Source organism: Crinia signifera, chromosome 3, assembly GCF_055691185.1.
Source record: "Crinia signifera chromosome 3, ASM5569118v1, whole genome shotgun sequence".
NCBI classification, from domain to species: Eukaryota; Metazoa; Chordata; class Amphibia; order Anura; family Myobatrachidae; genus Crinia; species Crinia signifera.
The window spans coordinates 262606419-262629632 of NC_139219.1; the positions used below are offsets into that span (position 1 = coordinate 262606419).

At 42.2% G+C, this 23214-nt stretch overlaps 1 protein-coding gene across 2 annotated transcripts in view; it reads right to left on the reverse strand.

The window, feature by feature from the left end:
• The window catches only part of LOC146064466 (guanylate cyclase soluble subunit beta-2-like), a 90663-nt gene that overhangs the window by 26948 nt on the left and 40501 nt on the right, over positions 1–23214 (reverse strand). For both annotated transcript variants that reach the window (XM_083177985.1, XM_083177986.1), the window contains exons 5-12: positions 21736–21835; positions 18535–18713; positions 13794–13908; positions 13197–13300; positions 12368–12584; positions 11836–12156; positions 7494–7642; positions 5154–5300 (exon numbers count right to left, since the gene is read on the reverse strand). In XM_083177985.1, coding sequence (XP_083034111.1) covers positions 5154–5300; positions 7494–7642; positions 11836–12156; positions 12368–12584; positions 13197–13300; positions 13794–13908; positions 18535–18713; positions 21736–21835 — 1332 coding nt within the window. The remainder of the gene's footprint in view (positions 1–5153; positions 5301–7493; positions 7643–11835; positions 12157–12367; positions 12585–13196; positions 13301–13793; positions 13909–18534; positions 18714–21735; positions 21836–23214) is intronic.

The following is a 23214-nucleotide window of genomic DNA, read 5'->3' on the forward strand; positions in this document are numbered from 1 at the left end:
CCACACTTATGTCAACATTTACATGTGTTGACCTTTCTGTGTTGATTTTTTCTTGTGGCGATTCGCGTCACACCCCCCCACCCCCCCGCAACCCCCACTCCCGCGATTCACGGCACACACACACACCCCCGCGATTCTCGGCACCCCACCCCGTGACCCCCCCTCCCGTGATTCACGGCACAACCCCCGCGACCCCCCCTACCATGATTCGCCGCAACCCCCGCCCCCGTAACCCCCCTCCCGCGATTTGCGGCAACCCACCCCGCGACCCCCCTCCCGCGATTCTCTGCAATCCCTCCCCTCCCGCGATTCGCAGCATCCACCCCCCCACAACCCCCCCTCCTGCAATTCGCGGCACCCCCCGCGACCCCCCCTCCTGCAATTCGCGGCACCCTCCGCGACCCCCCCTCCCGCGATTCGCGGACACCTAAGTTGCAATACAGGGCATCTTTCATACAATTCTAACCATATTTCTCATATACAAACGTTCACAAATTAAGGGGGCGCAGCCCCTTACGACGGTGTGAAGAGCGCCCGTAGGGCGCGATGAATCACCTAGTGGAATAATATATATTTATAGGTTATATCCACTAGTGCTCATCTATATAACAATTCAATCCTCTTGTTAATCTTGTATGTGTTTTTAGTGTTTTTTTTATTTTATTTATTATTTTTTTTATTATTAGAGTGTCTTATTTAATATTACATAGAGCGTTTATATATCTTCAAGTGTGCATGTATATATATATATTTACTTTGTTACAATTTATTCATACTTTGTGACGTTTTTAATTATCCATACCCACTAATTGTGTTTATATATATTAGTGCTCTATATTTCTAATCATAACCATTTTAAGACTTCCAGACTTATTGTGTATCATATTCCAGTATTTTCATTTATTTTTTATTTTTTAAACGGATATCTACCCGATTGCACTGGTCCGTGCTAGCACCCTCCTTCCTCTAGATCTTCTTCTATTTCACTTGTTCTATACAGTATATGTTGGAATCACACCATCTATCCCATTTACTATGGAACTTAGCCATTGCATTTCTTGTATGAAACATGTTTCTCATGTTTGATCACATCTTTCACTAGGGCTCTCCATTTAATTATTTCTGGTTGTGCTATTGAAAACCAAGTGCGCGCTATCATCACTTTTGCTAAGGTGATTAAGCTAATAATATACGAATACAGCTGTGGTGAGTTACCTCCTCCATTCCTAATCCAAATAGACATATCCTGGGGCCCAGCTGGGCAATATTGGGCACCGTGGCCCTAACATCGCTCCATACCTCCTCCCAGAATAATCGAATCTAAGAACACCCCGATATTAAATGCCAGAAGTTCGCCCCCTCTTCTGCACATTTAGGGCATCTGGTATTGTCCCTTAAGCCTGCTCTATATAGCATCGTCGGGGTGCGATATACTCTATGCAAAATAAAGAAATGGACCTGTTGGTATCTAACGCATGATGTAGCATATTTTAATAGACCCAGTACTCTTTTCCAATTTTCTGTTGATAGTGGGCCTATATCATCTTCCCATTTAGTTTTTAGCTGGTCTAACAGTTGAGGATGTTGGTTTGCGTTAATATTAGAGTATAATTATGCTACCTGCCCTCTCTTACTCATTTTAACAGGTGATACGGAAATTTCTAGAGTATGCCCTCCAAATTGTCTCTCTATGGCATGCCGTAATTGCAGATATCTAAACAAATAGCTGTTTGATATTTTAAATTCATTCTGCAATTGGTTAAATGATTTAAATTGACCATTGCTATATAAGTGTCCTATCTCTATTACACCTTTTTTTTGCCATATATTATCAATAGATAGCTTGTCTAATTCTGGATATTTTTTATTAAACCATATGGGGGACTCTACCTCTAGTCCTGTCCACTCAGAAAATGTATGCGCATATCGCCATACTAGTGCTTATTGCCGGAACATTGGAGAAATTCCTTTTAGAGAGTGCCCCGATAACAGAAAGTGTATTGGTAATTCCCATGTTCCCAATTGTTCTTTTACAAGGGCTCTTATCGTTGGCTCTAGTTCATTAGTCACCCAAGCTTGCATAGATGCCATTTGTGATGCTGCATAGTTATTCCTTAGGTTCGGAAGGGCTAGCCCTCCCTTTTCCTTCGGTTTATATAAATGATGATAGTATTCTTTCTATAGCTGTGAATATTGATTTAGGGATATATACAGGCGAGTTCTGCCATACGTACAAATACTTTGGTTGCATAATCATTTTGAACATGTTTATGCGTCCAGTTACAGTTATTGTTCCTCCATGTATGCATCCTTTCCTTGAACCCAGCTGTAATTGGGTCAATATTTAATTCTGTATATTTATGCACATCTGGGGTGAAATGTAATAGGGTGAGATATTCAGAAAGTGAGAGATTTGGTAAGAAATCTCCAGGTGTTTTTTAAAGCGGCAATCATTTACTCTGCACAGCCAGTTTGATTTTGAAGTGTAAATGATTATTTGGATCCAAGCTACTACCCGCCGATCTGGGGACCTTTCTGCCAGGACTTCATTGGTGTTTACTTGCCTGAAGTGAGGAAGTTTCCGGGACTTCCACCTTCTATGCTCGTTTGAGAACTTTTCCATCAAGTTCTCCACCGTTTCTGGTAATTGATTGAATCCCCACAAACGGCCCTTTTTTACCATCTTGTCATAGAACTAATGTTTTTACTTGCTTTTTAAATATATTTTGTGACCTAATAAAAAAGATTGTATTACACTATATTTGGTTCCATTTTACTCCTATATGGTTTCCGGACTCACGGATAATTATATGGAGAAAGGAAGGATACCTATGTAATCCAGTGGTTGGTGAAATATAATATCATTTTGGAGAAGAGGAGACGCCAATCCCTCACAAGGGACGTATGGTACCTCTTCCACTACTTTGGAGTGCGGTGCAGGGTCACACACCTTTCTCTATATTTTTGGGATAAAGATACACAGTGGTGAAATATACATCTAACATTCCTGAGGCGGAGAAGAGGAACGCTCCTTGTAAGATAGGGACATTGCTTTTCATCCATACATTTATTCTAAAGCTCGCAGGAGGACTTCTGGAATGCAACACATGTGTCTAGTACACATTACCCTTTGAAATTCTATTCTCGTGGTACGGGGTTACCACACGCATTCCATACCCACCTGCAGAACTCCAGCGCTTTGATTCGGTTCACCGTCCCTCCTTTTTGTTCAAAATCAAACTGGCTGTGCAGAGTAAATGATTGCCGCTTTAAAAAACACCTGGAGATTTCTTACCAAATCTCTCACTTTCTGAATCTCTCATCCTATTACATTTCACCCCTGGAGTTATCCATATTCCCAGGTATTTCAATTTAAGTGTCCACCTCAATGGGTATAAATCTCGATGTTCTTCTGGTATTTTACCTGATACTGGGAGTATACTTGACTTTTCCCAGTTGATTCGCAGTCCTGAGACTGCGCCAAAACTGTTCACCAGGTCAAGCATAGCCTGTATAGAATTTTCTGGCTCTTGTAAAAAAATAAACATGTCATCAGCATATAGTGCTATGACGTCCACAATTTCTACAATCCTTATTCCCTTTATTTGTGGCTCTGAACGGATTTTACAGGCTAATGGTTCTATTGCCATAGCAAATAATGCTGGCGACAGACGGCATCCCTGTCGGGTTCCTCTTTTCAGACCAAAAGTGTCCGACGCATATCCATTTATTGATACCCTCGTGGACGGGGAGGTGTATAACATTTGGATCCATTTAATAAATCCAAACCCCAGCTTCTGGAGCACTGCCCACAAATAATTCCAATTAACAGTGTCGAAGGCCTTGGCGGCATCCAAGGATACCACCAAGGCCCCCGACTCCACATTCTGGCTTCTCTGTAGGTGGCAAAATAAACGTCTTCAATTTTGGGTGGTGGTTTTTCCTGGTATAAATCCAGATTGATCTGGATGGATTATGGACGTCATAACCCTACTTAACCTTGTGGCAACAGCCTTAGCCAGAATTTTAACGTCTGTATTCAGCAATGAAATGGGTCTGTATGAGTCTGGAGAAAGAGGATCCTTTTCCTTCTTTAATATTAGAATAATTAATGCCTCCGTCATTGTAGGTGGAAGGGAACCCCAGGACGCGGATTACTTTACATGTATTCTGCGTCCCCTCGCCATGCTTCGGGCTCGGTGGCTCGCTGAGCTCGCCACACTATATAAAATCAACTCCATGCGTGGTTGGATAGTGGGGGTATGAAATCACCCATGGGTGACTATACAATTAAAAATCGGGTCTTTACTATGAAAAATCGCATCGCATGAATTGTATGCCACTATATTGCATGCGATGCGATGAAAAAATCGGGCGCCCATATATTACATAAGTACCGACATGTATGTATCGTGTGTGTGATGGGCAGATACATTTTTCACATTATTTCAGTTCCAATAAAATGCATTAAAAGGCTTGTGGAACAGTTTTCATGATCGCATAATCATAACCAGATCGCATTTCCCATAACTATAATGGGAAATGCAACCTTGACAAATTCACAAAAATAAATTGCAGCCAGCATAATGACAGGGCTCACTGCAATATCCAAACCCCCGCATAGCTTTCTCTGCCAGCTGCAGGGACCCAGCCAGCATGTTTAGCTATGTGTGTCAGTTGGACGAAATAAGTATGTGGGGGTAAAAAAGTATATAATAAACTATTATACTTCCCTACACACAGGTACTGGTGAACAGTGCTCCAGTGATGCTGCAAAGCGGAAGCCCACTTTGAAGCACCGTGCAGTTAAACCAAGAAGAGGATTTAATGACTGGCACCACTCTCTTGGCATGGTGAGTTTGAGCAGTGGTGGGGAGGGTAAAGGTGCCCATACAGGGTGCCATGGGCTGGATCGTATCACATCGCAACGCATGCGTTTTGCATGCTATGCGATCAGAGAGCAGTACAAAAAGTATGCGCAGCACATACTTTTTGTACTGTGCGATGAGATGCCCGCAGGACCGCATGACGGCAGGCCTGTATCTGTATGTAATGTGGTGCCAAACTTAAATTGCCCACATTTTTTATTAAATTACTATGAACTATTCTTCTAGCTGTGGCACTTGTGGCTGTGCTAGAAGCCAGTAACTTACCTGAATGGGATTTCCCGTTACTGGATTCTTGACTTCTCTTGCAGTAAGTATCATTCCTAATGCAAAGTTTGAAACTCTCTCTGCATGAGTAGAGACAGGGACAGGAACACCCCCCACCACCATGTAGGCATCACCTATAGTTTCCACCTGTAAAATAACAAGTCCATATTCAATAAAGTGACAAACACTGCAACCCATGGCACAGAAGCCGTTTCCAATTTATGGCGACCATAAGGAGAGCCAATGTAATTATGTATGAAATAAATGGAATCATTCAAGTTGTAATGAATACATAAACTCTATGACAGTAGCATACCTCCAAACTTTAGTCTACTTTGAAACGGGACCTGCCATACCGGAGGTGCGGTCAGTCCAGAAAGGAGAGGGGCTATAATATGGTGGGCTTGGCCTTTGGTAGAGGGATGTGGTCCAGCACCCTGAGCAGCTGGGCAGCCACCAGCTCCCCTCTCTGCACTACTAGATGCCGTGCACATGGCACCTATTCCGTGGTTGCTTTGCAGAGCAGCAGTGCTCCCCTAATGGTATCCCCCATGCCTGTAGGACACTGATGCCCGCGAGTGGGACAGCGGGATAATGTCCTATTAGCGGGACTGTCCTGCTGTAATCGGAACATTTTGGAGGTATGCAGCAGTTCCCAAACTTTTTTGAGATTCAGAATTTTTTCATGGCACCCCTAGGCCAAAAGTTTCTTATTGAGAAATTTAGGAAAGAATATTAAATTAAGTCATCCTTAGACTTGACATTAACCATAAATAATTTGATATGGACTCCTGTAAGTTTCCCAGCTAAGCACACAGTTGGCAAACCACTTAGCTATGATATATTCATGTTATTCTAAATACTTATTTATAACAAGCCTGTTTTCATAACTTAATTGGACCTGCTTTCACCTTTTCAAGAAAATAGAATTATATTGCAAATAGAGAACAGCAGTAATATGTTTGCCCCATCAGCATTACTACATTATGTTACAGTATAAGTTTCCATGACAACTGCTGAGATGCTGTTCTGTGTCTCTGTCACCTTTCCGCAATAACATTCTTCCTTATTGTACCAGTCAGTCTTCCTAACTTCAGCTTCAGTGTGTTAAAATCCTTTTTTAAATATCCTTCCTGACCTCTTATTGTTATGGATTTTCGGTGTTACCCTACAGCCATGACCGCTGTTTAGAACGGCCACAGCGCACCCTACTCTGCCTCTGTTGTCCTCCCCTGTAAGATGACCGATACCTGCTATAACTAGGACTTCACCTATAATTGCCACGTTTGAAGGGGTGAATTAAGTCTGCCCCAACTTCTGTGCAACCAGGTCTTAAGCAGGGACAAGATATCAGTGATCTTCAAGGGAAACAGGTCAAAAGGTAAAACTGACTAAAAGGGACCTGACTGAAAAAAAACACTAACGGCTCCTGAGCCAATATCAGGGAAGTGAGACTTCTAAATGTATAAGTGACCACTTCGCAAACCAGAGGCGACCTAGTCGCAAGCTTAAGAAAGAGACACCACGCAAAAACACACAAATTTCAGTTAAGCAAGTTAATGCAGATCGCTGATTGCTATCGCCCACTAAACAAAACACGGGCAATATGCAGTCATTTGCTAAGCGATCTGACTAGATTTATGGTACATGCTCATTCTTCAACTATAGCAATGCGCAGTCTATCGCAATGGGCTCTACACACATAGCGATGTATGCTTACTTTCTAAGCGATCTAGAGAAATTAAGAAATAAAGACAAATCACTTAGAAGAGTTCCATGTCCTCCTCATGATTTCCTTCCTTATACGTGTTATTATGCAGTTCATGCTGCATTTCTGTAGCCATTCCTTAGTCATTCTCTAAGACGCACTTTTGACCAAAAACTTGTTTATAGCAGCTAAGTCACAAATCCGAAAGCATGCAGAACGGGCTGTGTGTAGGGTTGTCACAGTGATTACTATCCCACACACATTGCTTTAACCCCACAAAAAATGTTCTTTGCTCTACTACAGTGATGATAATTCATCTTCCTCCAATATAGAGACTGTCCATATATGGAGGCTACCTTTTCTATAAGAAAAAATGAAAACTTACTGCAGGAACCTGGCCCGACTACAGGCACAACATGGAGACTGCAGTTACTGTATATTCTATTAAACGTGGCTTTATATTAAAAACACAAACTATGGGGTAATTTCCATTCTCAGTGCTGTGAATAGCTTCGGTAGGGAGCTCTAGGAGCTATTCTAATCAATGCACCGCTGTCTGACTCATGGATCGGTGCGAGAAGAAATTTCACAAAACAAAGATGGCGATGGCGTTTTCTGCCCTAGCACCATACCTTATAGACATCATGCACGGTTGTTAGTCTGTCAAATCGGAGATACATAGAATTTAACATGGAGACAATCTGGATGGGTTCACATTGAGCACAAATGTTGGTAAATGTGACCACATCACTAAATAATATTGTACACTCCTTGAATTCACCTGTAACACATCAAACATATGTTATTTTAATACAGATGCAAAATTATTTCCTCATACAGATAGACCATTGTTAATCTGACACCCATGGTTACAGCACTCTTGGTTCCAGCACTCTGTCGTATTATTCATGTTACTGGATTATATGTGGTACATACATCAGCATCCCAACAGTCTTCCCTCCCACGCCCCACTACCTAAAACCTCCCACAACCCGAGCCTGCCCACAGTGTAACTCTTCCCACAGCTCACTCTACCCCATGGACTAACTGAACCCTCATTCAATAGAGTTGCAGCTATAATATGTCACTTTAGCCACAGGCAGACTGATATTTTTCATTATTTTTCAAATGAAAAACGGTTACTTTGCATTTATTAATAACACAGAGTCTGATTCACATTGCAACGCTCTGTACTTTAATGTTCTGAACTAAGAGGTGTTTCCTCCCTCTTGGACTGAAAGTACAGGCTGCCATAAGCAGAGAGTGTGCTTTCTGGGCGAGATCTATTAAGCCTTGAAAAGTGATAAAGCCAATCAGCTCCTAACTCCCATGTTACAGGCTGGGTTTGAAAAATTGTCAGTTGTAAGCTGATTGTTTAATCATTTGCCACCGACCATTTTGTTACTGTTCATAGATTAGTACATCTTGTCCTTTCTCTTGTGCAGTCCTAGCCAGCCAATGCTGCAGTGTTGGAAGCCAGTGTTTGTGCATTCGCTTGTGGCTTGAGTTCATGTGCAAAGTCCCAGCATCTGTTAGATCCATTGTGCAGGTGCCCGGAACTTACCGTCTCCTCCCCTCTCCCCTCCAGGCAAGATGGTATTAGCAGTCCCCCTGCTACAAGTAGGTAGGCAGATGGTGTCACAGATAATCTGATACTGCTTCCCAGGGTTTAAAGTTAGGGGGGACGGGGTGGAACGGAGTTCCACCACCTCTAATGGTGAGGTAGAACATTTTATCCTCCACATTGGCCCTGCACAGTAATTCTCACAGAAAAGCATTCTAGTTTGCAGGGGGATGCCAAAAACCCTACCACTGGCCCTGTTTCTGCCTAATGGGGGGATGAGAGGGAGGTAATTAGGTGGCATAGAGAAAGGAGTTCCCCCACCTCTGCATGACCACCTTAAGCCTTGCTGCTTCCTATGATGCAACTCGGATCAGTAATGCAGCAGCAGGCTCGACACCTGCTGCTGCATTACCATATTAGTGCTATCTTCTATGTAAGCAGCAGCTATAGTAACTCCAGCCACATCTGAATTAGGCCCACTGTCAGGATACTGTTCTCTCTTTTATATATTCCATTCCATTATATAGGGGCTCATTCAGGGACTATTGGGCTTTCAGACAACTCAGATGTTTGGTGAGCTGCTCATGCACAGTATATATACTCCGTTCATCAAGAATACTTGCAGTACCCCCTAAGTGTATTGCCTCCATTTTGTGGAAATCCCAAAACATATCTTCCATTTGTTCTTCACCCGGTGAGACCTCCATGCGCAGCCCCACCACATGCTCCGTAAAAGGGGCGTGGCCTCAGGGATAGGAAGCATGGCTTTGCGACAGTGCCACGATCGCGATGCCTCGCCCCCATTTTCGTCACAGTTGAGGGTATGGTCAGCTCACTATGAGCTGCTGGCCATGCCCCTTGTCCAGTGAATAAACACTGTGCGCATGCATACTACATCTATTCCCAGAGCAGCACTGACCTATGGGGGACTTCTAACTGCTCCCCCCCTCCCGATGGACACTGCTGTCCCCGGATGGGAGGCGGGACAGCCCCACACAAATCAGGACAGTTTAGAGCTATGCCCAAGGCCAGTGTTTGCATGTTATACTGGCCTTGGCAACAGGGATTAAACAGCTTCTGAGTAACTTTAGGGTTACTTATATGGCCCATGGTGAGGTAACTGGTCATGGTGGTGATTTGATGCTGCATCTTGGGACGTAGCACTGATATCTACAATGCTATAAGTGGGCATCTTAAAACTAAGGAAGATACAAATACAGCAAAAGGTTGACACTGGTGCGCTGTCTCTATTTGTGGATATGACGTAGTCTCTTTCTCATCGGATGGGTATTCCACACAGGTAGGTGGCCACACGTAGATAAGAAAAAGGAGAAACAAATCAATGGGAATATCCACTATGTAAATTTTTATGAGGAACAGGGAGTTCTGGTAAACTGACCTGTATAACAGGCCCTATAGGCATATAAAGGTCTCTTTTTCTGTTACCACTTGTTTCTTTCATCCAGGTTGAATGGACCATCAATGAATTATCATGAATCCAGGTAGTTCTCATCAGTAAAAAGGTTTATTCCAACAGTCCAAAAAACATATACAGTTTAGAGACAGCGCACCAGTGTCAACTTATCAACCTTTAGCTGTATTTGTATATTCATTTTGGGGGTTGGTATCCCTGGGTGATACACGGTGCAGCAGTCTACTAGGCGCAGCTATACCCTTTGTAAAATATTCCTTAAACTAAAGTAGGCCTTTAGGCGCCTCTAGGGCATAATAATAATAATAATAATAATAATAATAATGATATTTATATAGCACTTTTCTCCCAATAGGACTCAAAGTGATTTACCATTGTCTTTACAGCTCAAAATACAAAACAAGCTTAACAGTGGCTATCAGTAAAATGCTTGAGTAAATAGGTATGTCTTTAGGCTATTTTTAAATCATTCTGCAGTGGGGGCTTCTCGCACTGTGCGAGGAAGAGAGTTCCATAGAGTTGGAGCAACAAAGTTGAAAGCTCGACCCCCAGATGAATTCTGGGAAATTCTGGGTACTGTTAGTAGTCCTTCTTCAGCGGATCGTAGTAATCGAGTAGGAGAGTAAGGAATCAGCAGCTGCTGCAGGTACCTTGGGCCTTGGTCATGTAGGGCCTTGAAAGTGAGTAATCCAATCTTGAAAACGATTTGCCATTTTACAGGTAGCCAGTGAAGGGAGTAGAGAATAGGAGTTATGTGGCAGGAGCGGGGCTGGTTAGTTAATAGTCTGGCGGCTGCATTTTGTACCAGCTGCAAGTGGTGCAATTATTTTGATGGGAGACCCAGGTAGAAGGCATTGCAGTAGTCTAGGCGTGATGATATAAATGCATGTATGACTTAGGCAGGTCTTCATATTTCTGTACAGCAGCTGGATTTTAGTGTAAGATGTTTGGGACTAAGGGGATTATTCTGGTTCATTCGCTCGGATAGAAATTTGCATCCTTGCGAGTGAACCAGATCCCGCCTTGCGAATGGTGGTACGCCGGCCCACCATTCGCAAGCCACGTACGGTCGAAATAGCTGCGAATAGATGTTTTACATAAACATCCATGCACATGCCACTGGAACCGCCGACCATCTAAAGATGTGGAAGGTGCATGCATAGGTAAGGTTTCTCTCTGAGCAACCTTACCAATGCGTGTATACTTGGAGGGGAAGTAGGCGTGCATCTGACATCCGGTGTCAGCTGCCCGCCCCCCGTATGTCTGTCATGGCTTCATTAGCATGAACGCCACTATACTAATGGACCAGCCTGCCACCCCATACTTCCCCCTTGCCCTCCACCAGCAAAGATGGGTGCGTGCACCCAGGGAACAGTTTGTTCGCCACGGGTGCATGCACCCAACACATGCACAGAAATGCGCAAAGTGCAAATATCCGAACGGACCTGAATAATGTACACACATAATTATGTTCTGAAGAGCAGAAACAGAATGAAAACCTTGAGCACATACTGTGGATGCAGCAATAGTAACGGTACAGTAATAACTTCATGATGATAACTGACATATATTTATATAAACGTTTTTTTGAATATACTTAGCAAAGACTAAAATGAAATACCGCTTCTTAGCACCAGTGTTATAGCCTGGGCTGGTTATCCCTAAATGAAAGGGACAACGAGTATGGAATCCTGCCACTTAGACAGAATAATGTTTTATGCATGCATAGTCCTTGGATTTATGGTGTCCTTCATGCCCCAGTTCTAATAAAATATTATGGCTCTGTATATGAATATTTAAGCACATTTTTCAAATAAATTTCAGCACCTTACAGTTAATTATCTCTTCATCTCAATATTGCCTTTGAAGAACAAGTTGCCGGAATTGGGAGATATACTGTATTATGATATATATATATATATATATTACATGAGACATATTTGAATGACCTTATCTTTATAATGATGGATATATTTACCTGCTTCTACCCTTTTACCCTCCTTCAGCTGGTTGGCCACATGCTTTGGGAGCATGGCATAGAGGAGAGCTTCCGTCTTCTTTTTCTCTTCCTCTAAGTGCTTGGACAGTATTCTCAGTTCTTCCTTCTTCCTCTCCAGCTGATTAGATAGCTCCATCTCAGCCAATCGCTGCTGGTTCAGCAGGATCAGGTCCCGAGTGACATCGTGTGGCGCTATGTCGGAGATGTGCATCTGCCTCTCTTCCAGCTCATGCAAGTTCCGCAAGAGGGGAGAGCACAGGTATAACATGGATTTCAGAGATTCCATCCATATCATCTGACCTGTATATAAATACATCATTACATGCTGCTCCATCTGTATCAGACATTCAGAAATGTAATGCTAAAATTAAACTACTGGAACACATGTATTATTTCCCATACATCGACAGTGCAAGCACAAGCGCCATTTGGTTGATTTTTTATCTTCCTTGACAATGGAACACAGTTAGATTGCGATTATTGGTGTTATTTTATTAAATAATGCAAATACCTCTCAATTCTAGCATTGGGCGCTGTTTCCAAGACTCCGGCATCATCTCCCTTTTTGTCCTAAATACAAACTGACTGTTGATGAACTTTCTGACGTTGGATATGGTCAGTGTGACCTCCGGGTGCACAGTGCTGAAATACTGATCCAGCCGAATACCCATAGTCTGCAGACCTGGTACAATCCTCTGTATGCTCACACCGGCCTGCTTCACTCTCAGCTGGAAATAGATCAACGAGTAATGTAGTATATCCAGAACAAGGTGACACCAGATTTGCCAATGCTAGTTGATATGGGACTCATATTATACATGAAAATAGAGAGGGTCACCATGACTATGGGTCAGATGTATCAAGTTTCAAAAGTGATAAAATGGAGAGTGATAAACAGCTAGCCAATCAGCTCCTACCTGCTACGTTACAGGCTGAGTTTGAAAAATGTCCGGTAGGAGCTGATTGGCTGACTGTTTATCACTCTCCACTTTTTCATTTTTTGAAGCTTGATACATCTGACCCTAAGTGAGAAATTTATGAAAATGTCTAATAAAAACATGCAAAGCGATGTTGCCCATAGTAATCAACCTAATTCTAGCTGTTACAGAATATAGACCAAGAGTTGCAAGGCGGAGGAAAGCCTACTGTGGGTCTCTCCAAACCCTTCCGGGGGTTGAGGTAAGAGGGTCGCGCTGAGCTTCGGTGAAGGTCATAGATAATAGGCAAGTATGATATGAATACTTAGAATTATATGGTTTGTAAGTAAGCAAAAATCAGGCATACTGTATATGGTACATATGTACAGCAACAAGGTGTACCATCACCTGGTTGTCTCTTACCTCTTCATCAAATACTATATGAAAGGGGAGCGCATCACAAAACGTTTTAACATCAATCCAGAGAGCCTTCGGGTACACTGGAATGAAGCCCCGCAGCATTTTACCTGTAACAAAACTCTTATTATGAAAACGTTTATTGTATCAGTAGATATATAAATATGTTGTATTATACAGTTTCTGCCAAATAGAAAATGAAGGTCCAGTACAGTGTGATTAATGTTAACTGGTAGCACAGGATCTAGCCAATGGTAATACAAATTATCTACTGTATACAGTCATCTGAATAGTGGCAGCAGCCTTCTTTGTGCTAAACCAATTGCCATAAGGACATCTCCCATTGACATCACTCAAGCACTTTGTGAATTGGCAGCAGAGAGGCAGCATTCTCTCTAATATATGTCTAATTACAGTACATAGTGTTTAGGTGTCTTGAAATAAATAATAATAAATAGCATGATATGCTCCTATTTGGAGATACTCTAGTTACCTCTTAATAAGTTGAGTATTATTCATTTGAAAATATCTATAGAAGTAGATGTGAGTATATGTGTCAATACTGTATGTAGTATTTGGTGAAGGGGAACAAAAACTCAATACCTCTTCCAAACTGAACAATGCCTCGTATGGTTCCCCAATGATTCTTCTTCCTGACAGGGCAGACAGACACATGGTTCGCTCTCTCTCTAATCTTGTTTACAGCATTTTCAATGCTCTGTGGAGCGAAATGAAAAAGTAAGATGCGAGGTTCAGATCACATGACCATTTCCCTACAAATCTCAGTTCTGTATCAGTACAGCCATAATGAAAATATCAAGTGATTGGTCCTTGAATCTGGGGCCTAATTCAGACCTGATCGCAGAGTAAATTTGTTCTGAAAATGGGCAAAACCATGTGCACTGCAGGTGGGGCAAATTTAACAATTGCAGAGAGAGTTAGATTTGGGTTGGGTGTGTTTAAACTGAAATCTAAATTGCAGGGTAAATATAATCCAGCCAGTATTTACCCTGCACAGAAATAAAATAACTCACCCAAATCTAACTCTCTCTGCACATGTTGCATCTGCCCCACCTGCAGTGCACATGGTATTGCCCATTTTGAGAATAAATTTGTCCTGCAATCAGATCTGAATAAGGCCCATGGATTTTATTCAGCAATTCTGAGGCTTACCAAGTATGCACCCAAGGAAACCTTTACTAGTGTACACTCAGATCCTAATTCGCTCATATACAGTACTGAACGGTTTTATGTTTTAAACATTATTTTTTTCCCTAGAAAAACTCACCATGACTGAAATTGTTATTTACGGCATTTACAGATAGGAATATACATTATATACATTTGCATCCTTCCCACAGGAGGCATTGGTCATGTCCCAAAGTCCGTAAACTGGAGTGACAGAGGCTCAGCTTTCCCGATCACATGGCCAGAACTATGGCAAGGCTTTGAAGCGTAGAGTAACAGGAAAGACTTTCATGGTTTTTCCCCTGCATTCCCTTCACAGAATGAGATTATTTCAGGTCAATTGTACACTTCTTATTGTTCTATTGTTTAACAGATAATAGTGTGCGCCAAGTTAATCACCCTTTCTGCTATCTCTCTACATTATTTGGCTGCATAATTTGCTCTCTGGAGGAAGGTAGTCATTTATTGATTGCGTTTTTCCTTTATTTAAACCAGGTGCAGCAATAAAATGTAGAATTAAACCATATTAAGAGATAACATCGTTCAATAAAGGCTGCCACAGCTATCTTTCCCAGGGTTAACCATATAATATAGTCACATGGATTTGGTCCTCACTCATAGTGCACATCTTATTAGCTATGTCCAATCTATGTTATCTGCAGCTCTTGATAGTACCGGAATACATGCACTGAATATAGCCATTGGCCTCCTTCTACTTGCCAGTAACAATAAACCTTCTCTAGTTGATGATATCCCAAGAAGTGGCTTGCATTGTGCAGGCAAAACACGTGCTGGGCTACTTACTATGCACAGTACTGTCCTGTGTACCGGCACAAGACTCACCTATATATAGCTGGCTAGGCTAGCAGCAAGTCCCAAATGTGTTCTTTACTAATTGTCAAACCTGCTCATATACTGGTGGGCTTGCAGGTTCACGTGTGTGTTTTAGTCTGAGGGGGGCTGACACTGTGGGTTGATTTATGCCATGTACTATAGATATATCTATAGAAATGTACTGAATAAATAGAGGCGCATAAATAATAACTTGCCTGTCTGTCCTTGAGGACTGCAGCAGAGAGGGAGTGTCATGTTATATTGCTATCCACAGATACTGATTGTCAGCATGGCCACATAGCTAGATCAAGGGTGCAGGTGATACTGTGCCCCCTGACCCCCACCGCTCCCGGCCAGAGCAGGGACATCACTTGCTCTCCTAATTCCTGTTCCAGAGTGGAGAGCGGTATACACACGGGGAGATGAAGGGAAATGAGAGTTCTGAGCAATGTGTCACTGAGCGATATGTCAGGGTCTTCTCGGTAAGAACACTGGGGCAGACCCCGGCTTTTAACTTGATTCATACAGCGTGCTGGATATTAATAATTGGGGCTATGCCCCTACACACGGAGCGATGTAGAAGCATTTTCTAAGCAATCTAGTGAGATGCCTGGGGATCGCTACGTGTGTAGGCACCATAATGGTACAGACGCCGCTGCTATTTTTGCATATGAAATGATAGATTTACTGTGGCTGTGTATTTTAAGGTTAAGTTGTTTTTGTTCCACTACAAGAAAACATTATAAAATAGGGTACTTGTTTCATTTCATGGCAGCCGATATATCAGCCGATCCGATGCAATTTTTTACCTGTTCATAACCCCACTATCCACTACGCATGGAGTTGATTTTATATACTGTAGCAAGCGCAGCGAGCCCCGCGAGGGGACGCCGATTACTGCGCTCGCCACACTATATAGTAGTGTATAGTGGGGTTATGAACAGGTAAAAAAATCGCATTAGATCGCATTGGATCGGCCGATATCGCATCCGATATATTGGCCGCCGTGAAACTGAACAAGTACCTAAAATACATAGGGAGTTTCTCAGTAAACAAAACTACAGTATATGAAGGAGCCTTCCTTGTGTTTAATTGGGATTCTGCTAAGACAGAGTGGGACATGCATACAGGGGTACATTTATTAAAGCTTCTAAAATTGGAAAGAGGTGATGTTGCCAAGTAACCAATCAGATTCAGTCTAGGATGCAACAGAGAAATGATAGACAGGACTCTCATTGGTTGCAATGGGCAACATCACCTTTTTTCATTTGTAGAAGCTTCACATACACAGACAGACAGACAGACAGACAGACACACACACACACACACACACACACACAGACAGACAGACACACAGACACACACAGACTCACAGACACACACACACACACATGACTTTTTTGTTGCGGCCTAGCATGGAGCGGACCTTCTGCTCTAGTATCCTCCATGAAGGTGCTTATGAAGCCTGCTGATAAGTGCATGATGTGTCCGCTGTTTCTCTTGCATCTAACTCAAAATCAGGCCCAGTATATATTCTAACATACAGTATATTTATTTGGGGGCATATTTATTAAACACTATTTACTGGATAATTGGTGAGTACCCACAAATATATCCACTGAATGTACTGAAGGGAACGCATTAGTTATGTCCGATATCTGCCGCGGTCTCTCTCCAACAAAGGAAGCACTCTGACACTTGAAATGCATTGTGTGAGTGGATCTAGCTGGCGCTTCCTGCCAAGCACGTGTCGGCAAACATGCTTGGACTTCTACGAGGTTCCATTGTTATTCATTACGGTGAGTCACCTGACACGCAGTATTACATCTATGGTCTGGTCGGGAGTAAATTCCACTGAATTTATATTCACCTGGTTACTTTCTTATTTTGGGAATAGCAGTGATAAGAAATACAAATATTAGGTGTAAACAAGCCAATAAACGATGTGATGTAATAGTACAATTGATAAATGTGTTGCTTGATCGTATTTCTAAGATAAATATGCATTTAGCATCTACTGTAATTACGTTAAGCTATTTAAGGCTCCCTTTCATGATGGCCATTTATAAGATACCCAAACTGTATCATTATTTTTACAAGTCTGTACTATTTATTTGCATAATTGAATATTTATTTACAACATGGAAGTATGGAAGACAAACAAAGACACTCTAAAGCTCCGTACACACAGCAATATATTCCTCAGCATCTTGTTTTCCCGGAGACAGTCACCGCATGCGCGCGGGGGTATGGTCACTTGGCAACCATATCCCCGGTGATATAGGCTACAATCGCCCCATGTGTACGGGGCTTAAGTGACTTCACGGTTATATTGTAGAGAAAGTAAATAATGCTGGGTGTGAATCAGAGGGTAGACTGTGTCAACAGTCAATAGGTGGACACAAAAGGTCGATATGTACAAAGTCAATATTGACAAAATGTTGACATAAGCAACATTGGCATGGAAAAGGTTAACACATGAAAAGGTTGACAAGAGGTTTTTCACATTATATTGGTGTTGACACCTTTGCTCGCTATGCTTTGGGCGAGGTTCCCCATCCGCTACCACTGCGCTTGGCGCCCTTGTTCCAAAATTGTCCTCATGGAATGTTAAAGTATGAAAAAGTCCAATAATGAAAAAAAACCTCATAAAAAAACTCATGTTGCCACTTTCGACCATTGACTTGTCAATTTTTTGGCTTATTTCGACCTTTTGTCAATGATGCCCACATATCATCCAGATCCTAATAATTATACCAGATTTCAGTAATACTTGTGTGTTTTTGGACAGCAATGTAAATACAATAGAACCTGACTACAGTAAAGCTGGGTACACATCAGACAGCACCACAATGCAATGTCGCCAATGATTTTTCTTGAACTGCCTGGAACTCCCCGACAAACAATATTGTGGATACACACTAAAAGATTTTACAAGTGTGCTATGTTAACAATCTGCACAAAAATATTGTTAACATCGTTATTGTGTATATTGTTTGCAAAAATAATCTAAAGTGCACCCAGTTTAAAACTCATAATTCCTGGGACATTTGTTCTGATATATTTTACAGTTTGTAAGACATCCTGCAGCTCTTCTATTACTAGCGGGTAACATATATCCCCATCAGAGGTTTTATACAAGTGCCCTTTTAGCATGTGTCTCAGGCCACCGTGACAATGTCCATTAAATAGACAATGGAAGAATAAATGAGCTCTGTCTAGTGGTGATAAGATGAGAAGGACCATGTTGGGATCCCTCTAGGCCTCTTCCGCTAGGAAAAACAAACAAAACAATGAAACTCTTTAGCTGTAATGAGCAAACCTGTTTGTTATTTTGCTGGGAAGTCGGTTTGGAGGTTTTTGGTGGAACTATCGGTTTCTGAGTGACAAGGAAAACAATGTGTTCTTTCTTTCCCGTTCTCTCTTCTTCATCCGATTCACTGATTATTTCCATAGTAATTTCAGTTTTGAAAAAATCCATTGCTACTGCTCCCATAATACCTAGAATAAGGAAACAGAGAGAACTGTATATGCGCAGCACTTTTATTTCTTAGAAAATCCCTGTCTGCTTAGTTTGTATTATTTGGTGTCATGTATACACAAACTGAATTTATGCCAATAGGGCCAGCTCAGTTGGGATCCCACCTCTACACTATCCTCAGTGCAACTCTGACTTGTGCCAGAAGATATGCCTTCCACCTGCTGATTCATCTGAACTTCACATCCCACCATCTTGAAGTCCTTTGTTTACTTCACCTGGACAATCTTCCACACTATGGTTGAAGTACACCTCCAGCGGCATCAGGACTTCTCCACATGGGACTGACAATTGGTTCAGGGCAGGTTACAAACTTACCCATTGGGTTGATTCATTGTTGCACAAGGTCTTTTATCTTCCTGATATTTGTTTTTACATGTGTTTTAAATTTATTATTAAACTTCCCTTTTTTTTAAATTGATTCCTTTGCCAGATATTATTTGTGTAGCGCTGCTTTCCTTTTTGTTTTTGTATACTATTTACAGGAAGCTCATTACTCCCTTTAAAGCAGCTGCTTTGAGTTAACAGCACATGACAAGCGCTCATAATTAACTATAGTTTATTTTTTCCACTCCGCAGAATTACACTGTTAAATTACACTGCCACTGTGCCCATGGCCACCTCATTGCACCCATGCACATGGCCACCTCATTGCACCCATGCACATGGCCACCTCATTGCACCCATGCACATGGCTACCTCATTGTACCCATGCACATGGCTACCTCATTGTACCCATGCACATGGCCACCTCATTGCACATTTTGTATTGATAGCCAGACACTTTCTACACACTCACAAATGCAATTATTTTTGCAGACCCCTCCACTTGCACAGACCACACCCCTATTTCCATTGCCTCCAAATGTAAATAATCCCCTCATCACAGATTAAACTTCTGGAGGATCATCAGTTTTGCTTTTTGGGCATTGTATTCATTGGTTTTGCAAACTGATCATTTTCTAAAATCCAAACTGACGAAAAACCAAACAAATGACCGACAACTTTACATAGATAAATATATAATTGGAGATTTACTAAGCATTGGTTTGCAAAACTGACTGAAACCAACAAAAAGAGAAGGCTAAACCACCCACATAGCAGATTACCAAGGTAGAGGTGTGTTTGAGTACTAACACTCTCTAGTGGAGAACGCTTTATCATGATGCCTAAAAAAGGGACTGAACAATGTGCTGCACTGTACCTGAAGAAACTATGGCTTTACAAAGGTCCTCAGTGCATCTCAGATGTGCAGCACTCCACCACCTGCCTGACATACCGCAAAGCCTATCCACGCCTACGTACTTCCATGTATGGTTTACCCTTAATGAAGTGTCTGGTGGAGATGTAATATAGGTCTTTCACCCCACTCATATTAACGTAATGAACCCGTATGACTCTTCAAAGCACAGCCTCAGTTAGACACTGCATGGTCTTCTATCCCATCCAGAAGTCCAGAGGTTAAAGTGGGGGTGGGGTGAGTTCCACCAACTGTAATGGAACTAATTCAACTTCCACATTGGACCTCCACATTAATTCTAACAGAAAAGCATAATTATGGTTTTCAGGGGGTGCTAAAAACCCTTCCATTAGCCTTGGCTCTGCCAAATGGTGGGAGAGGATGGAGGGGAGGTACGTAGATGGCAGAGGAAGATGAGTTTTCCCGCCTCTCCAGGACTACTTTAAGCCTTGCAGAATTCACAGATACATGAACTAAGGGTTGCCTTCTACAATCTCCCTGAGATGCCTAATGTCCGGGGAGCCATAGACTGCACAGTTTGCTGAGACCACCTAATAATATTGGCCATATTTACATAAATAGGCAACATGTTAATTCAATGAATGTGCAGGTGCTGTGTGATGTAAAACAAGGTACTGTAAGAAGTGTTATAGCAGGCTAACCTGGTTTGTGCCTAAATGCTGTTATCCTTTCACACTCATCTTTCTGTGCCAAATTTGGGATGTTTATATACAGTAAGAGGCTTCTGATGTACATATACATGTGGTATGGTCATACCAACAGAATAGCAACAGTGGTTTCCAGTTGTTTTGGTCAGTTTATAATCTCATGTTAGATTTCAGTCGATGTCTATTGGTATTTAAATCAATTTAAGACTTTATGCCTAGTGAAATATACCCCCAAGTCTTGAAAATCTTGTGAATAGCATTTTACTTTGCTGGTAATTCAGTACTGAGAATACGATCCATATCCTTCCAGTACCTACGGTTTAAATCCTTGAAATCTAATTGTATTCATTGTATTTACCCATCCTCTTACTCCACTCTCTCTTTTTTACTACAGGTGGTTGAATGTACAAAGCAAATAATATAGATATATTTTTACCTCACACAAACATATATAGGCATAAGTATAGCATACACTTAAATACATCCCTTAATATAACAATATGGTTTGGTAATACCACTAAAGCGTTGATGTAGCAATCAATGACAAGAGTGGACAAGTGGAGCCTATAATGACCAGTCACCCCACCTAACATTTTATAGACTGTACTTGATAAATGCTACCTGAAAGCTGATTGGTTGCTAATATTGATCTACTTCTCCAATTGTTTCACTGTTTGATACATCAACCCTTATAGCTCTCACACAAGGACATTAAGGGGGGTATTCAATGTCAGGGTCACGGCAGTCGAGCTTGCTCGACCGCCGTGACCCAGTCCCGTTCTCGGTCAGCTCGACCGAGAACACGCAGGCGGGATTCAATGTCCTGCCTGCCGGGGAGCGAAAAGGGGGCGTGGCCGTGAGTTGCGGCCGGGAAGAGGCGAGCTGCAGCCAGCAGCTCATCACTTCCCGGCTGTTCTCGGCAGAACGAGCCCGACAGCTAGTGATGTCGGGCTCGTTCTGCCGAGATACCCTCGGCAGAACGAATAGGGCCCGGCGGGCATCTCCCCGATGGGAGGTGCTCGCCGGAGATTGAATATCCCCCTAAGAGGAAAGACAGAGTAAATGATACTGCAGTACCTGGAACAATGTGACATAGACCTCTCCTGTCTGAGTAGTAATGCAAATGCATTGAGCCATCCTCATTCATTTCTACCCTGAAAGAAGGTGCATTCATGGCCTGGAGAGAAAAATGCACAACATATTATTGTATAATGACACGATAAGATTATGTAATGAGTATACATGATAGAAATGAATACATTAAAAGCCAATTCCAGTGTTGTGTATGCACATGATAACAGCCAGAGAAAAATAACCTGCTATATTGAAAATCATAATTTTTATATACGTGTAAAAAAGAGATTTTGGCAAATTTACATTTGCATGAAATTGTTTTGGAAGATGAAATAAGATTTGACATGATATTGCAATGCATTTTTCAACATTTGAACCTTTTCACTGATTTTTTTCTATGGAAGATTAATGTCGGTATCCTATTACCCGTGATCGATGAGAGAATAATAGGCTCACCGTGGGCTAATAAGGCAGGTAAAACTACATCTGCAAAAGCAGGCTATTTTCAGGTAAAACAGGACTGTGGCAGCCTAAAACACACCGAGCCTGTGTGATTTCACAGTGAAATGTGTTTTTTATTGGGCGATCTATTCGGCTATCCTGATTACAAAATTTTTTTGTAAAAAGTTGGGGAAAAATTATGTTTTTCGCTCCCAATGTTTTATCGGGGCGTAATTGGATGCCCCCTGTCCCCCCCCTCCCCCCACACACACGGGGGGGGGGGGGTAAAAAGATTGCTGCTTCACGTATAGGGTGTGTCCAAATGAAAAGTAGACTTGCTGTAGCGGCATTGTATCTATTCACATCGGGTCAAAATCCCCGCCACCAAATGCCCTCGGTACTATACGACCGTTGGATGTTTTCTCACCCCTTCAGTAATAAAAGTGGATTCTGCAGATAGGGGCAGGCACTGATGTCATTTGACGTCCGCCAACCACCCCAAGCAGGCATTAACCCACCTGCGGTCCCAGAGGAACACCCAGCATTTTTATGGGGACGCCCATAAACCGCTGGGCATTTCCATGATGTCTACATGCCCCCAGCCCTCCCTCCCCACAGCAAATGGAAAGGTTGAGTGTGTAACTCGCCGAAGCCATTCGATGCTGGGGTTTGCACATGTGCAGAAATGTGCAGACCCTGACCATTTGGGCTGGGACCAAATTCGTATCGGAATGAGCAATCCTTAATCGGCACCCTAAATTCCCTACTGCTCCTGCGCTGCGGTCATTTGGGCAGAGATTTTTGCCACTGATTTGGTGCCCAGGACAAGACTCATAATAAAGCAAGGGTACAATATGTGCGGTGTGGGCCTCCATGGGCTCAGAGGCCCTTGTTCACCACGCACAATGCCACCATTCTAGAAACCCCTATGTACACAAGGCTGAATGACAATTTTTAAGTTAATTTTGTTCTTTAAATAAACATCTTTATTTGTGCCTGCTAAAACAGCATAATGCTATCATCACATGTACTAATAACTTT